General features: G+C 52.5%; 2 protein-coding genes across 3 annotated transcripts; one reads left to right on the top strand and one right to left on the bottom strand.

Moving 5' to 3' along the window:
• Positions 1-1,152: 1,152 nt before the first annotated feature.
• KLHDC8B (kelch domain containing 8B) lies at positions 1,153-5,913 on the top strand. Of its 2 annotated transcripts, XM_052641052.1 has the most exons (7): positions 1,153-1,231; positions 1,632-1,730; positions 2,158-2,667; positions 3,724-3,888; positions 4,218-4,442; positions 4,544-4,645; positions 5,076-5,913. In XM_052641052.1, the coding sequence occupies exons 3-7, from the start codon at positions 2,292-2,294 to the stop codon at positions 5,270-5,272; spliced, it is 1,065 nt and encodes a 354-aa protein (XP_052497012.1). In that variant the 5' UTR covers positions 1,153-1,231; positions 1,632-1,730; positions 2,158-2,291; the 3' UTR covers positions 5,273-5,913. The 2 variants fall into 2 exon arrangements, with proteins under 2 accessions (XP_052497012.1, XP_052497004.1); XM_052641044.1 differs by lacking the exon at positions 1,632-1,730.
• A 745-nt stretch (positions 5,914-6,658) lies between these two features.
• On the bottom strand, positions 6,659-14,543 carry C1H3orf84 (chromosome 1 C3orf84 homolog). The gene is made up of 4 exons (XM_052641063.1): positions 14,517-14,543; positions 12,572-12,685; positions 7,483-7,539; positions 6,659-7,075 (listed from the first exon to the last, which is right to left on the bottom strand). Exons 1-4 carry the CDS (start codon positions 14,541-14,543, stop codon positions 6,659-6,661), a joined length of 615 nt encoding a protein of 204 aa, XP_052497023.1.
• Between the last annotated feature and the right edge of the window lie 2,210 nt (positions 14,544-16,753).

Raw genomic sequence — 16,753 nt, forward strand, 5'->3', positions numbered from 1 at the left:
GTGAGGCCCATGTTCTGTGCTGGCTCCCAGAGTCCCCAGCAGGATTTGGTCCCTGCTGCCCACAGTGGGAACTTGCTTGACACACCCTTAATTGGCTGGTTTCCCTGTCTTCTTGCCACTTCTCTGCTGGTGCTTCTTGTCCTCATTTCCCACATTAACTGCACTTGTGTCTCAGTCTCCAGGTGTGCTTCTGGCGAACATGAGGCAGACCGTCTATAAAATAGGGACAGGATGGTAGCAAGCACAAACATCCATGAGGACCTCTGCTCTTAGGTGACCACTGACCTGTACAAATGGGCTCCAGCTCACAGACTCAGCCAGTACTCTTAAGACTGAGAAGATAGGATGAGCCAGGGTCTGGGTCTAAGGTAGGTCAGCCTCTGTCACACCAACTTGCTTTGGCCTGACCCCCGAGTTGGCTAGAGGCAGGCACAGGACCGTGAGGATGGACAGTCACAAACTGCCTTAGGCCCCACGGGATAAACCCAGAGTGACCTGCCTGGGAGGTCCGTGGCCTCTGACTCCATCCTTTGCTCAGTTACACTCCCCCACACAAACTGCCCCACCCAGACCTGTGGAAGGGCCTGTCAAGTACTGAGGCTGGCACCTTCTGCTCCTCCACCCACGGCTAGCCTGGATGTGCATCACACAACCTCTTCTGTGCCCTGTCCGAGCTTGGGGAAGGGAGACCCAGCCATTGCCCCCGCCAAACGCCCAGGCCTTTCCCTAAGAGGCCTCAAGGGGGCGCCGCCGCAAAGCCTGTCGTGGGCTCTTGAGAGCGCAGTAGCGGTGGGCGGGCGCCCGCTCCCTAATTCCCCAGGTTCTCCTGGTCCGGCCCTTAGCGGGTTCTCCCAGGCTGGGTCCCGCTCAGAACCGCCCGCATCCTACACTGTCGTGAGGCCTATCGCCGCTTCCTTTCTCCCCGCTGCCCGAGGTCGGACCCCAAATCCAGGCCCAGTGTCCACGTGTCCGTCTGTCTGTTCACCCGTGTGCCGGTGACCCTAGGTCGGTGTGCCCTGCTCCGGCCACGGCAGGTGCAGGGTTAAAGCAGGGGGAAGGGTTTCCCGAGTCGGGGGCGGGGGGGCGGCGAGGGGCGGACCCCGTCCAGCCCCGCCCCGCGCCGGAGCAGAGCCTGAGCCCCGCCGGAGCCCGGCCTCAGCCCCAGCTAGAGCCGGCACCAGCGGAGCCAGAGCCGTGGACCCTGCGCCCGGCGACGCCGGAGCCCGGGCCGGTGAGTCCCGCGGGAGCCGCGCTCAGGGGAAGTTTGGGGCGCGGGATGTAGAGCCCCAAGCACGCTCGTCAGGACCCGCCTCCCTTTCCCCCCACCCCCCGCCCGCCCCCGTTACCCGAGCTGGAAGTTTGGGGCCAGGAGGCCCTGGCGCCGGGGGTCCTAGGAATATGGTCCCCCTTGGGAAAAGAGAAGCCTGGGAACTAGGGGATCTGCTGTAAAGTCAGCTGTCCATTCCTGCTGGCAACGCCCTAGAGTCCAGGGCTCCTAGGTTCCCCAAATCACCCTCCTCCCCTTTCCGGACATCAGGTCTCCGGGGACGGGGCATGGGCAGACCCCTGAGGATAGACCTTGAGGCGAAATGTGGGACTCTGGCCTCTAGCCCCTCCCCTCCCGGTTCCAGCACCCTGATCTTGGTCTTTTGCTGAGGAATGGATGGACTCTATGGGATGATTGCCAAACGGGATGTAAGGATACCCTGGAGTCTGATCTTTGGCAGCAGGTGGGAGACCCCAGTGGCTGTCCAGAGCACCCTGGAAGCCAGTAAGGGGGAGGGTCCGGTCTAACTCCACCGATGCAGAGCACCAGGGTGTGGACTGTTGAGGCGAAGGGAGCGGGGCTAGTGTGGAAAGTCCTATCCTAGTTACCTTACCTCCCACCTAGACCTAGATTCAACCAGGGAGCAGCTAGGTGAGGGCAAGGTAAGGGAGGAGAGTTCCTCAAGCCCCAGAGGAAGTGGGGAAATTGCCTGGGTAACTGGGAGACTGCCCTTGTTCCCACTCCAGGAGGGAATCCACATCAGTGTGCTAGCCAGTGGGGGTAGGTCTTCCCTCTGCTTTTCCCACCAGCAGTTTGGGGCCAGAGTGCTCATCAGTATCCTATCGGGCTAGTCAGTGGCTCTGACTCTTCATTTTCCGTCTCTTCTGTAGGTGAAGACCAAGTCCCTGGACTGGCCCCACACTCCCTTATAGGCCCCGTAGAGTCAAGATGAGGCCCCATCATGCCCTTCACTGAGGCCTGCAGCCTGAGCAGACAGCATGGCCTACCACTGTAGGTGAACACCATGGCTACAGGAGGAGGCCGGGCCTTTACTTGGCAGGTGTTCCCACCCATGCCCACCTGCCGGGTATATGGCACAGTGGCGTACCAGGATGGGCACCTGCTTGTGCTGGGGGGCTGTGGCCGGGCTGGACTGCCTCTGGACACTGCTGAGACGTTGGATATGGCCTCGCACACGTGGGTGGCACTGGCGCCCCTGCCCACTGCCCGGGCTGGTGCGGCTGCTGTGGTACTGGGCAAGCAGGTGCTAGTGGTGGGTGGTGTAGATGAAGGCCAGAGTCCGGTAGCTGCTGTGGAGGCCTTCCTGGCTGACGAGGGCCGTTGGGAGCGTCGGGCCACTCTCCCTCAGGCCGCCATGGGGGTTGCGACTGTGGAAAGAGGTGAGTGGCTTCCCAGGGAAGGTCCGTCAGGTGCCCCAGTAGCCTCCATTCTTTCCTTACTTGGTCCCTTTACCTTCAGAGGTTGGGTGAGAGCTATACATTTTGCCTAGGTGCCCTGGACATGGATTTGCCTCCTGTAGCCTTCCCTACCTAGCTTTGAGCTGGGCCAGCAGCAGCCTTAACTGCGTTTTCCAGCTGTGGGGTGGGACTCAGAGCCCTGGCTAGCTGCCAACATGATGGGAGGGCCAGGCCACCTCCCTGCCCCATTCCTCCCCTCTGAGAGACCAGAAGGGGTGGCCCAATAGCTCCCATAGTTATAAATAGTCTGGGAGGGGAGGAGGGGAGCAGGGCCTTGGCTCAGAGCCCAGCGAGTGCTTAAATTCCTCACGCCACACAAACAAACCTGGGAGACGGAGATGGACAAAAGCCAAGCTAGCCTGGAGGCAGTTGCCATGGAAGCCCTGAGCTGACTGGCCATCTCCCCAAGGCCCTAAGACATGCCCCCAGCTGACTCTGAGGCTGTCACAGGGCAAGAACCTTCTCTAGTGAGAGGACAGGGTACAAAAGTGCTCGCAGGAGGCTCGTGGACAGCACCCTCATCCTGCAGGCCCAGGCTCCTTCTCCCAGTCCCCCAGCTGATCCCCAGAGCCCCCTCCCCACTCTGAGCTCCCTGTTGAACAGATCTCCATATGGCCCCCACCCCTGGCTTAATCCCCCCCACTTCCCCCATGATAATTCCCACCTTGTGGCCTCCAGGTCTGACCACCGGTCCTGCTTGGATGCCAGACTTGGTTGCCATAGCGTCTCCAGGGAGACGGAGACAGATTATAATTAGATCAACTGCCTCCTGCTCTTCACTTGAAGGGGGCCTGGCCAGAGTGGGGATCCTAGCTCTCCCAGCCCCCACACCACACAGGCAGGAGGGTTTCTGCTGCTAGAGAGGGGTACCGTAAATAGGTGTGTCCCAAGCCACCCCCAGGCCTGATCAGGGCAATTGTCAGGCTGGAGGACTGTGGCCAGGCCCAGGGATAGTCCGTGTTACCCTTTTCTCTGCAGATGGTATGGTGTATGCACTGGGGGGAATGGGCCCTGACACGGCCCCCCAGGCCCAGGTTCGGGTATATGAACCCCGCCGGGACTGCTGGCTGTCGCTGCCCTCGATGCCCACACCCTGCTACGGGGCCTCTACCTTCCTGCATGGAAACAAGATCTATGTCCTGGGTAAGGACCTGGGGATATGCCAAAGTGGTTTGAAGTCCAGAAGCTTCAAATTTATCCCTTTATGTTAGTCTGGGATGGTGGGACAAGAGCAGCTTTGTTGGGTTGAGTCAGGGTTGGTCTGAGGCTCTTTCGGTGGCCCTGCTGAGGCTGGAAAACCAAAGCCCAGTGCCTAAGGATCTTTGGGGTTGATCCATGCTCTGGTACGCACACAGCTGGGTATGGGTGGCAGGGGCAGGCAGTGGTAAAGGCTCAGCAACCTGGTAAAAGAAGGGCCTGCCAGGCCAACCCCCACTAGGGCCGCCTCCCAGGTGCCCCAATTCCATTGGCAGGGGGCCGCCAGGGCAAGCTCCCAGTGACTGCTTTTGAGGCCTTTGATCTGGAGGCCCGTACCTGGACCCGACACCCAAGCCTGCCCAGCCGCCGGGCCTTTGCCGGCTGTGCCATGGCCGAAGGCAGCGTCTTTAGCCTGGGTGGCCTGCAGCAGCCTGGGCCCCACAATTTCTACTCCCGCCCACACTTTGTCAACACTGTGGAGATGTTCGACCTGGAGCATGGTGAGCAGTGGTTGGTGTGGGCTACCCTCCCACTCTCCATGGGATGGAGGGGTGCAGAGTGCGTGATGGGGCTAGCCCTTACCTCCTTGCCTCTCCTGCAGGGTCCTGGACCAAGCTGCCCCGCAGCCTACGCATGAGGGACAAGAGAGCTGACTTTGTGGTTGGCTCACTTGGGGACCACGTCGTGGCCATTGGGGGCCTTGGTAAGTCTCTGTGGGGCTTGGGATAGGAGGGGAGCCCGAGACAGGAAGCAGTAGCCCTCCGCATGAGCACCACCTCCTGCCCTTCTCTAGGTATTCCAGGGGTCAGGACTTTATCAGTTTTCCTTTCCCAGCCAGTCAGTGGGTAGTCTACCTGGCTCAGCCTTTGGGGTGTCTCTCAGCACCTAACTGTGGGTTCTGTAGCAGCAGGGGCCCAGAAGATAGAAACAGGAGAAATGACCACTGAATGAATGGAGAAGTAGGAATGTGAATGAATAGATCAATGAGTAATGACATGGGGGCAATGGGTAGCAAGGGCTTGGGTATCCCATCCTGGGGCAGCATATGCTGGGCCATGCTATGGGCTCAGGGAGCAAATGAGCTACAGCCCTTGCAGCCTGTGCCCTTTACACGCTCTGTCTCCTTCCGGCAGGAAACCAGCCGTGTCCCCTGGGCTCTGTAGAGGGCTTCAGCCTGGCACGGCGCCGCTGGGAGGCACTGCCAGCTATGCCCACAGCCCGCTGCTCCTGTTCTAGTCTGCAGGCTGGGCCTCGGCTGTTTGCCATCGGGGGTGTGGCCCAGGGTCCCAGTCAGGCTGTGGAGGCACTGTGTCTGCGCGATGGGGTCTGAGTGCCTGATGGGACCTGTCCACAGGAGCAGTTCTGTGCCAGGAGCAGGTGTCTGTGGCTCCTTTTGCTGCTGAGAAAGCTCACTGTGGCTCTGTGGGGTGAGGGAGGCACAGGGGGGCACTTGAGACACTGCCCCTAGGACGTGGGGGTGGCCTTCATCTTTAGTGCAGGACACACAGACCCTTCGACCCACCTTTACTCCCATCCGTTCGTGGACCATGATGGCCAGCTCCACCCTTGCTCTGGAAACTACTGGGCCTCTGACCCACTGGGAACTGGGAGAGGGCAGTTGGCCTCCTGTCCCACGGCTCGGTGCCTGCCTGGAGTTGATCAGGCCCACCCCAATGGCTATTCCTGAAAACTCCTCGCTGTCAGCCTGCCTGGAAGGCCCCCGTGGACCCAGAAGAGTTCAGAGAGGGCGGGAACACAGAGGGGTGTAGGCGTCGATGTGGGGACCTCCAGAGGGCCAGAAGAACATTGACTGTGGGCCCTTCACACTGCTGGCTGTGTGACCTCGGGCAAGTCACTTCACCTCTCTGTGCCTCAGCATCCTCATCTGTAAATGGGGACCTCGGGGACCTTCCTGCCCTGCCTACCTCACAGGGCTGTTGTGAGGACCCGGGGGTTCAGATGTGGAAGTAAAAGTGCTGCTAACTCTGGCTTGTGGCCTCTGCTGTGGACTCCTGTGTTACCCCTGTGTCCCTGGCTCTCTTCTGGGGACCTCAGCTTTCCTAGGGATGAGGGTCTAGAGGAGCCTTTAGGATCTGGCCTCAGCCCTCAAAGGGTTCTGCTGTGTGTCTCAGCTCCACCAAAGCCTCCGCTCCTCTTCTGTGACTTGGATGACCACCGCTCCCACTGCCCTGGGTGTTAGAGCTCACAGAACAAATACCACAGAATTAAGATAACCTCCAGATCCATGTCGCACAGCATCTCCTCCAGGCCTCTGCTCACCTCCATGGTGGGGGTGGGGGTGGGGGTCCAGTGGGGGTGGGGTCCCTCTGTCCCAGCTGTGGGGAAGCTGTCTCTTAGGCATGGCAGTGTGGCCACTCACCAGACGCCCTGGAGGCAGTAGCCTCCCAGAAAAAGCACAGCTGCCAGCCCTGGCCGCCTCCTCCTGTCTTTGTTGCCCACCAGTAGGGGCTGCCGACTCTGCTTTCCCTGCAACCACACTGACTGCAGGAGGTTCACGGTTGGGTTTGTGGCCAGAACGGATTTGGGGTCCTGGAACCCACCTGCTGTGTCCAAGGGGACCCTCATGGACTGTTAGCCTGGGCCGTTAGCACAAGGCGCCACGGCACAAGCAACAGAGGAGGCAGGCGGAGGGCCCAGCTTACTGTTTTCCAGCCTCTGAGACCTCTCGGGCTGCAAGCACAGACAGGCCTCTGGGTCAGCCATCCTTCTTTAATGTTCTGGACCAGTTTAGACACTCAGAGACCCCAGCGTGAAGATAATGCTGCAGCAGCTTGGGTCTGGGGATCCCCGGGAGGTCAGGCAGTGTGTCGGTGACTGGGGTCTGGGGGCCCACATTGTTGCTGCCACAGTGGCCACCCCGGGATGGCTGGCAGAAATTCTGCTGGTAGGTGGTGTTAACGCGGAGAGGCTGGATCTGCACAAAGTGGACAAGGCGCTGGGGGAGGTCCCTGAGTCCTGACCCTGACCGGAACTCAGTCTGGTAGGAGGATTCGAGGGGCGGCGGCTGGCGCAACTCCAGTTCACAGGGTGCCCAGCGCAGGAAGGTATGCTGCTGCCACAGGCGTGCCAAGTCTTTCCGCCTTCCGATTCCCTGTAGCAGGCAGTAGGGGCCCTTCTCAACGGTATGGGCTCTTGGCCCACAGTCTTGGCACCAGGTGATTCCTTGGGCCCCTCCTATACCCCAGCAGGCCTGGTGATGCCTGGCCTCCCTGGCCTGTACCCCAGCCTCTTTGAACTGCATCCCAGCCATGCCTTCCATTCCAGACCAAATGGAGGCCCAGAAAGTCAGTGACCCCTAGGATATTTGCACATTATCAGGCAAACTGGTGGAGGAAGCCAAAGCAGAGGGACCTCTGTTTGGGGAATGGTTGTTTGCCAGAGGAAAGAGGTTATCAGGCAGACAGACATTCCTCTGGATAAAGGAGTCTGCTCTGCTCACCATGTCATCCCCTCCACCCTACCTCAATTTCAGCCTAGGCTGGAGGGCTGCCCATTCTCCTTCCTCTCTCCAGCACTCACCTTGTCGAAGGAAGTGCGGTTGTCATGCTTGGAGAAGAAGTGTTGCTGTGGTGGCTCCTTGAAAGACAGAAAGAAAGAGGGTGAATGGGGAAAAATGATGCTTAGCTGTCCCTAATATGCTACCTGAAGGTCCCATAGTGGAGAGAAGTTGCCAGGAGCCACCACCCCTAAACTGCCAACACCCTGAAAGAGCAGATACAAATTAAAGGAACAGCTTATTCCTGGAACATCTCATCCCAGCACTTGCCCCCTAAGCAGAAGCCTTTGGGGTCTCTGATTGAGAGAGGGGCTGAGGCATCTTACTGGACATCCTTCATCAGTGGGGCAGCGCTTTAAGTTTCACACTGGGCCTTTAACACTAGATTGTTCACAACTAGGCTCCAGCTCTCTCCTCTTTTACTGTCTCATCAGTGACCCAGGCTCTTGGCACTAAATATTATACTACCTGGAAACTGACATTTTTCTTTATAGCTTGAGCTCTCTCCTGAACTTCAGACTAATTAGCCAACTGCCTGCTCCATATTTCCATGTAAATGTCTAACGGACATCTCCAAACACATGTCTTGGTTCTGGATCATTTCGCAAAACCACCCCACCTACAGCCTCCCCCAGCTCAGGTCATGGCAGTTAGATTTTGCCAGAGGCAAAATCCCAGAGGCCACTTGAGTCTTCTTTCACACCCTGAATCCAGTGTACCAGGAAATCCTATTGATACTTCCTTCAATATGTACCCAGATCAGACCACTTCTCATCATGGCCACTGCCTTCTCTGGTCTAAGCCACATTCTTCTGATGCCTGAATACTGCAAGAGCTTCCCACTTAGTGTCCCTGCTTCCAGCCTTGCCCCTCCAGCCTACTGTCCTCTTAGCAGGTAGAATAACTCTTAATATGTAAGTCAGATCACACTCCTGGTTTGCCAAAAATCAATAGTTCCTCATGTTTATAAAAGTCAAAGCAATCACAGTGGTCCATGAGACCCACATGGTATTGATTTCTTCACTACCTCCAGCCACACTGCATCCTCCTGCTCCTCAAACACACTAGCTACTTCCACCTCAGACCTTTGAACTACCTCTTACTTCTGCCTGGGACTCTTCTCCTGGCTGGCCATGACTCCCTCTCACCTGTTACTTGGGAGGCCTTCCTTGACCACTAGAGTTCCATTGCCCCAACCCTGCATTTTTCATCTTCTAACATATTGTATGACTATATATGTTGCTATTCATCATCTGATGCCTCTGACTAGAACACAAGCGTCTCATGGGTAAGGTCTGTCTTACTCACATCTGTAAGTCCAGCACTGAGCTTGGCACTGTGCTCAATACATATTTGCTGTTAAATCAATGAACACGGACAGGGACTTCCCTGGTGGTTCAGTGGCTAAGACTCTGAGCTCCCAAGGCACGGGGCCTGGGTTCAATCCCTGGTCAGGGAATGAGATCTCACATGGGAACTAAGAGTTCCCATTCCACAGTTAAAGATTCCACATGCTTCAGTGAGGGGCTTCCCTGGTAGCTCAGCTGGTAAAGAATCCGCCTGCAACACAGGAGACCCCGGTTCAATTCCTGGGTCAGGAAGATCTGCTGGAGAAGGGATAGGCTACCCGCTCTAGTATTCATGGGCTTCCCTGGTAGCTCAGCTGGTAAAGAATCCGCCTGCAATGTGGGAGACCTGGTTTCGATCCCTCAGTTGGGAAGATCCCCTGGAGAAGGGAACAGCTACCCACTCCAGTATTCTGGCCTGGAGAATTCCATGGACTGTATAGTTGCAAAGAATCGGACATGACTGAGTGACTTTCACTTTCACATGCTTCATTGAAGATCAAAGATTTTTTTAAAATAAGATCTTTCATGCTGTAAGTAAGACACAGCACAGTCCAATAAATAAATGGTTTTTTAAAATAATATTATTTTTAAAAAGAACCTACTATATATAGCACAGGGAACTCTAAGTAATACTCTGTAATGACCTATATGGGAATAGATTCTAAAGAAGAGTGGATATATATACTTGTGTAACTGATTCACCTTGCTGGACAGCAGAAACCCAACATTGTAAATTAACTATACTCCAATAAAAATTATTTTTAAAAATTTTATAGATTTTTTTTTTGATGTACCACATGGCTTGTGGGGTCTTTGCTCCCCAACCAGAGATTGAACCCCGGGCCCTCAGCAGTGACAGCACGGAGTCCTAACCACTGGACCACGAGGGAATTCCAAGGTTTTATAGATCTTAATACACACAAATGGGAAATCTGAATGAGAGAGGTGGATTATATCCATGTCAATGTCCTGGTGGTGATAGTCTACTATAGACTTGCAGAATGTTATCACTAAGGGAAACTGGGCGAATCATAAAAGGGATCTCTCTTTACAACTTCTTCCAACTGCCTATGAATCTACAGTCATCTCAATAAAAATTTCAATTAAAAAATCTGGGGGTCTGGGGTATATTCCCACTGTTCCCCACCCCCGATTCTTCCTGGATCTCTATCCTTAGCCATGAAACTGTACACGGCCCTAGAATGTGGATGCCTTGGCTGTGGAAGGCAGCTCTGACTTTGGAAACTCACTATTCCTACAGTGACAGGATAATCTATCAACTCCCACTGACTTGAGTTTCATTCTCACAACTGTGGGAGCCTGGTGAAAAGTGCAGTCATTTCCTCTCCGCCCAGGCAGTTCAGAGTATTCTTGTCCCCAAGGAGAATTTCACCTGCATCTTTGCTTCTAAACCACCGAGGGCTCCTTTTCCATTCAGGTAGTAAAGCCCATGGCCTCTGAGCAGGTAGGGCTTGGGCTAGGATACAAGCTGAAGAGCGCTTGGGGGAGAAGTAGGTTTCCTGGATGGGTTAGTGTTTGCCTGTGGGAGGGCTAAGAGCCCCTGTGGAGGCTGAACAGTGTGCAGTTAGGGGGCTACTGAGTTGGGGGGGCTCTGTGGCAGACTGAGGTGTGGTGGGGATGGGGCAGAGACAGGGACACACAGCAATCACGGTACCACAGGACCTGCCTCCAACCATGAGGCCCTGGCATAATGGTCTGATCTGGAGAACGAATAAGCCCAGGATTACATTTCCCAAGAGTCAGGCAGGTGAAGGCTAGAAATGAATTAATCTGGTTTAGAAGAAAAAAAGAGCAAAAAGAAAAAAGAATTTTCTTGCATCTGAATGACAAAATTCATATCTGCCCCAAACTAAAGGTAAATGGATGCCACATATTGGAAAGGTTTTCAACAAGAATAGCTGCAGTCAGCTAGCTGACACCTGGTATCTCTCAGCAAATAAGGGGGAAAAAATGTGCACCTTCCCAGAGCAGTTCCACTAATTAAAACAGCTTTAGATCTAGAGTCAGGAGACTTGGCATTTGTACAACCTAAGGCCAAGACACATAGATCATGCTATTTTGGGTTGATGATAATGCCAACATATAACAAGTCTTGACTTTAATCAAAACAGGTCCCCAAATATGTCCCCTGCCCTGTTCCTGGGGGGACAGGCTGAGAGGACATTCAGGTCTTTGGGATGAGAGCTACCACTGAGGACTACTACAGACACCAAGCAGGAAGTGCCCAGGTTGCTTCTGTCCCCAGGCTACCCAGATCTCATCATTCTCTCGGGGGAGGTGGCCCCAGACGGGCAGTCTGGAGTCGCATTTGGGCCTGGCTCAGTACGCAGTGACAGACAGCCCTTCCAACTGAGCACGGTGAGGAAGCTCAGGCTCTGCGGCATGGCAGACTCTAAGACCCTGCTCCTGGCCTGGGAAAGCAATTTGTAGCGAATCCAGATGGCCAAGCAAGTAGGACCTGGCTGGAGGCCGGGAAGTAAGAAGCTGCAGTGGGTGGGGCAGGTTCCAGGCACACCTCCAAGTCCCCCCTCCACCCTGCTCTTTCCTAGGAGTCTGATGTGAACTCAGTTCTCACCAGGCTGACTTCCCTTGGACCTGAAAGGAAGCCGGAGAGGAGATGGAGGAGAGGGAGGAGATCTTTCTTCTCCTGGCTCCCTTTCAGGCCAGCCCTCCCCTGCCTGTGTCTTACCACTTCTCTCAGGATGGCCCTCTCCACACCACTCTCTCCTGGGTTCTAGAAGCCATGCCTTCCCCTTGTCCCTTCAGGCCCAGCAGTACTGGCCACTTGGTTGTTACCACCCTGTGAGACTGCCTTCCCCTGTAGCCCCCACACCTACCCCTTTATATGAATGCGCTCCTGACTGCTCCCGTTTTGAGTGGGCTTTTGCTGTTGGGCCACTGAGTGACACTCAGCATGATCTCCTCGTCTCTAGGCCTGGAAGCATGGAGGGCATAGGAGTCCAGCAGCCTTCTCCTGTTATCCAGAAGCCTCGTCCAGCCACTCAAGGCCGCTTCTGCCATCACTCCCTTCCAGTCCACCTTGGTCACACATGGAGGTGAATGCGTGCACGCGTGTGTGCTAACTAAGTTGCTTCAGTCGTGTCTGACTCTGTGTGACCCTATGGACTGCAGCCTGCTAGGCTCCTCTGTCCACGGGAGTCTCTAGGCAAGAATATTGGAGTGGGTTCCCATGCCCTTTTCCAGGGAATCTTCTTGACCCAGGGATTAAACCTGGGTTTCCCGCCTTGTAAGTGGATTCTTTACCTTCGGAGCCACTAAGGAAGCCCATGGGGGTGGATACCTGCCACTTGTCATGCTGTTCTCCTGACCAGAGGAGGCTTCCTTCTCACTCCTGAGCCCCTGGACTATGAGGCTGACTGTGAGCTAGGCCACTGACTTTTAGGGCATCAAGGAATTCATGCTGAAGGACTGCAAAACTCAAGGCTTACTTCTTGGGTTCTGGAGGCTCTCACTCCATGATCACCCATCCCACCTTGGCCCTGATCCTTCCTCCATTTAGAAGGAGCAGTGAGCAGCACTGTCCAGCCCGGTACCGGCTCTTATGCACCCTATCTGTTGGGGGAAGATCTCACAGTTCAGGGACGAGGGCGCAGGCCTCATGCAAGTCCTGGGGATAGGCTGGCCTCGGGTGTCAGTTCAGCTGTGGTTGGGCTGAGGATGTTGCTCTTGCGGCCTGAGAGCAGCAGAATGTGGCCCAGCTGCCTGCAGGGCTGCTTCCTACCTGACAGCGCTGCAGGAACACTGCTGGAGGCTGGGGCTTGGCTGCAAGGCGGAATTCTCGAGCACTGTCACTCCTGAATTGGCCTCTGTAGTGCCCATAGAAGCCACTGTTGTGCTGTAACAAGGCAGGCTTGAGGGTGAATCCCACCCAAAGCCCCCTCCCAAGTCTTAGACCTCCCAGGCTAGAAGCCTTTCCTGGGCTTTCCTGACAGAATAAAAAGAATCAGAGGAGGAGGGACAACCTGGAGAGGAGCCAACAGAGGACTGTCTCCATCCATCATTAGAACAGTTGGCCTCAGCTGTGCTGGGCAACCTGGGAGGGTTGTGTGTGTAAGCAAAGGATTCCTTCCTTCTGCTCACCTCCCTCTCTCCTTCTCTCTCTGTCTCCCTTCCCTCCTTCCTCTCCTTCCTCCCTTCCTTCCTCTGTCTCTCTCTTTCTTCAGAGCATCCTAATATGGGCTGGCAACCTGCAGCAGTGAAAAGACAGAAAGATCCTGGCTCCTGTGAACCTTTCTTCTAGGGAGGAAGTAAGACAAGTGACTAGAGTCGGGAAAGAAAGAACCTGATGACTGGATCGAGAGTGACAGGCAGCAGGGGACAGCATCTCATGACAATGTACCTGAACGTGAGGAGGAATCAGCCATGTAAGGAGCAAAGAGCATCCTATGTGTGAGAACTGCAAGTGCAAAGATTCAGAAGGCAGAGAGAGACTTGTGTTGGAAGAACCAAAAAAAGAGAGAGAGAGAAACAACAAAAAAAGGCCTTATTGACTAAAAAAGACTGTGAGCAAGATGAAGAGAAGTGAGGTGGTCAGGGAGGGACAGGGCCTGGATTGGATTAGGAATATGGATTCTAAGAGCAAGGGAAGACTTCAGTAATGGAGGGAACCAGATGGGTTCTGAGTTGGGGTGACTTAGGAAGCACTGAGCAGAGTTTTGAGAACAGGGACACTATCTACTGGTGAGGTCCTTTCCTGGGGGATCTGAAAGGAAGTTCCCTTCCTTGTCCTCCCTGCATTAATAAAGGTCAAAGGTCCCTGAAGAGCAAAGATAAAATTGATCCATATTTTGCACCTATTGACAAAGTCATGAACCCTTGTTTGTCGCACACTTTGCTATTCTGGGGTGAACAGTGCACCATCTGAAACTGGAACAACGGATGAACTTTCCAAAAGAAGTACTTCACCAAAAGTGGATACTTTTGGAGAGAATTTCAGAGACAGGACTGGCAAAAGACAAAAACGAGCACCTATCAGGGGTATAAGAAGCTGTATTGTACTGATGTCATGAGGCTGACAACATGGTTGACCATGTCCTGCCAGGGAAGTCCTGTCGTCCGAGCTCATGGTTCTCAGTGCTCCCTGGAGAGGATAGTGTGTCTAGCCCACTCCACAATCACAGCCCTGAGCAGAAAGAACCTGTCCCAAGCTGGCCTCTGACCATCAAAATAGGCTTCTTATCTTTTCATCCCACTGAGGCCTTAGGTCATCCAACTTGTCTGCCCATTCTTCTACTACTGTCAGACCTTCCTCTCTATTCAGTTTATTTCAACAGTATTTACTGGACCTTGACTGTATTCCAGGCATGGGACAGAGGGCCAGAAAAAAAAAGTCTTTACCCTTAAGATGTTCCCGGTCTAGAGAGCAGTCAAACTACAGAAGTTTGGGAAGATCAAACAAAAGACTGGGAATAAATGGGGTGGCAAGAGGACTGAGAGGATCACCTAATCCAGGCATGAAACCTGGAAGGAAGGGGGCACGGTATCAGGAAGAATAGGTCAGCTCTAGGGGGCCCACAGAATGGCATAGCAGGAATGGGCAGCTGGGGGGTCCTCTTCCAGCCTGGAGGCTAGATAAAACCCTTCTCACTTTACTCCCATGAGTCCTTCAAATTGCAGGTACTACCCCAGGGCCAGGGGCTAGGATTAATTGTAAAGTGCATTCTTACCCAGGAGCCTACTAAAGCACTTTGCATGTTTCCGGGAAAGGAGTAGAAAAGGTAAACTTTCCTCTTGTCTTTTTCAGGCTACTTCTGGAGAATGAGCATCTCAGCAGGTCTATTTCTTGTTGCTTAGTGACAAAGGGAGGTTGTGACTACACAATGCTCCTGATTGTTGAGGCAGTGCCCAGCCTGCTACCCTCTTTGTGCTTTCTGCTTTGTTCTTCTCTTTGAGAGAAACCTGCCCCTCAGCACTAAAACCTGCCTCTCAGCTTGGGAGAGTTCTTATATATAGAAACATATAAGGCTTCACAGTGGAGTCTGATGAACTCACAGTCAATGAAATACCAAAGAAGATTTTAGAGGCAAATCCTGTATTTTTAAAACTGTAACCATACTGCCAGGGATATAAATTTAGAATGCATTTCATGGAGTCAGAAGAAATGCTAAAGGGACTGGTGGCTCTTAGGATAAAAATGCTGCTTCAGAATAAGGCTCCGTCAAGTTCTCAGGAGTTTGTGGTAACTGAGAACACTAACTGTTGGCAGGTGAGTGTTACAAGGTCCCAAGTGAAGGAGGCGAGAGCATAACAGTGGAGCAAAAGCAGCAGCATGAAAATATCTGACACCATGGTTCCATTCCAAGCTAGCCTTAGGCAGATTATTGTCTCTCTCATTTATAACATAGGCATGTGAACATTTCACTCCCTTTTCTAACATGAAGAAGCTGGTGATGAGCCTCTAAAAATGTGCCAGCGAAAAGTTCAACAACAGGAAACACTCAGCAGGGCTTGTGTCATTGGCACAAGCCCTACTAGCCAGAAAGTCCACCCTATTCGTATAGTTACTCTGGAGATCCCCTCCCACATATATTCACAACTACAGGAAGTTCATTGCTGTATGTGTATAGGGGAAGAACTATAAAAAGGCTGAATGGTTATCTAGAGCACAATGAGAAAACTGGCCTATAATTACACAATAAAATATTGGAGTTGCTATAACTTGGCTACAGATACTTGAATCCATAGAGATAAATCTTAAAAATGGTAAGTCAAGTAGTTGTAGAGGGAACTCCCTGGCAGTACAGTGGTTAGGAGTTGGCACTTTCACTGCCAAGGGCCCAGGTTCAATCCCTCATAGGGGAACTAAGATCCCACAAAAGGTGAGATAGAGCCAAAAAGACAAAAACAAAAAAACTGTATAATTTGACACAATTTGATTTATGTATATACCTATGAAACATAACCACGATCAAGATAGCAAACATATCTATCACCCTCAAGTTTCTTTCTGCCCACTCGTATTCCCTCTCTAGGGCATTCACTGGCCTAAGGCAACTGCCGAGGCTGTTTGTCTTTCGATTATGATAGATTAATTTGCATTTTCTAGAACTTTATGTAAATAGAATCATTCAGTTTGTGTTCTTTTGTGAATTTGTCTTCTCACTCAGTATACTTATTTTGAGAACTATCCATGTCATTGTACCTGTCAGCTGTTTATTCCTTTTTATTGCTTAGTAGTTTTCCATTGTGTGAATATGCCAAATCTCTCCTCTTGCTCTTTTTTTTAATAATTTATTTTTTAAATAGGTTTACTCTTTTAGATTAATTTTAGGCTCACTGAAAAATGGGGAAGGTCCACAGATTTCACATATACTTTCTGCTCCCACACATGTGTACATTTATTATAAATGCTGATCCAAGATCAACACATCATTATCACCCAAAGTCCACAGATTACCTTAGAGTTCACTTCTGGTGATGTACCTTCTATGGATTTGGACCAATATATAATATATAATGATGTGTATGCACCATTATATTAGGTTGGTGCAACAGTAATTGATGTTTTGCTTTGCTGAAAGTTGCCATTTGATATTACAATACATTTTTAAATAAATGTGGTTGTTATACATCATTTTAATGTGTATTTCTTCCTTTATGTGTTTTTGCTAATGACTTATTACTTGTCATTTATTTTAGACCAGGGAGACGATGTTAGACAAGAAGCAAATTTGAGCAATTTTCTAACTCGAGTTCAAAATGGTTTGTAAAGCAGCAGACACAACTCACAAGATCAATGATGCATTTGGCCCAGGAACTGTTAATGAATGTACAGTGCAGTGGTGGTTCAAGAAGTTTTGCCAAAGAGACAAGAGCCTTGAAGATGAGGAGCACACTGGTCAGCCATCAGAAGTTGATAACTCAAAAAAAAAAAAAAAAGAAGTTGATAACTCTAATTGAGAGC

Source organism: Budorcas taxicolor, chromosome 1, assembly GCF_023091745.1.
Source record: "Budorcas taxicolor isolate Tak-1 chromosome 1, Takin1.1, whole genome shotgun sequence".
Lineage (NCBI taxonomy): Eukaryota > Metazoa > Chordata > Mammalia > Artiodactyla > Bovidae > Budorcas > Budorcas taxicolor.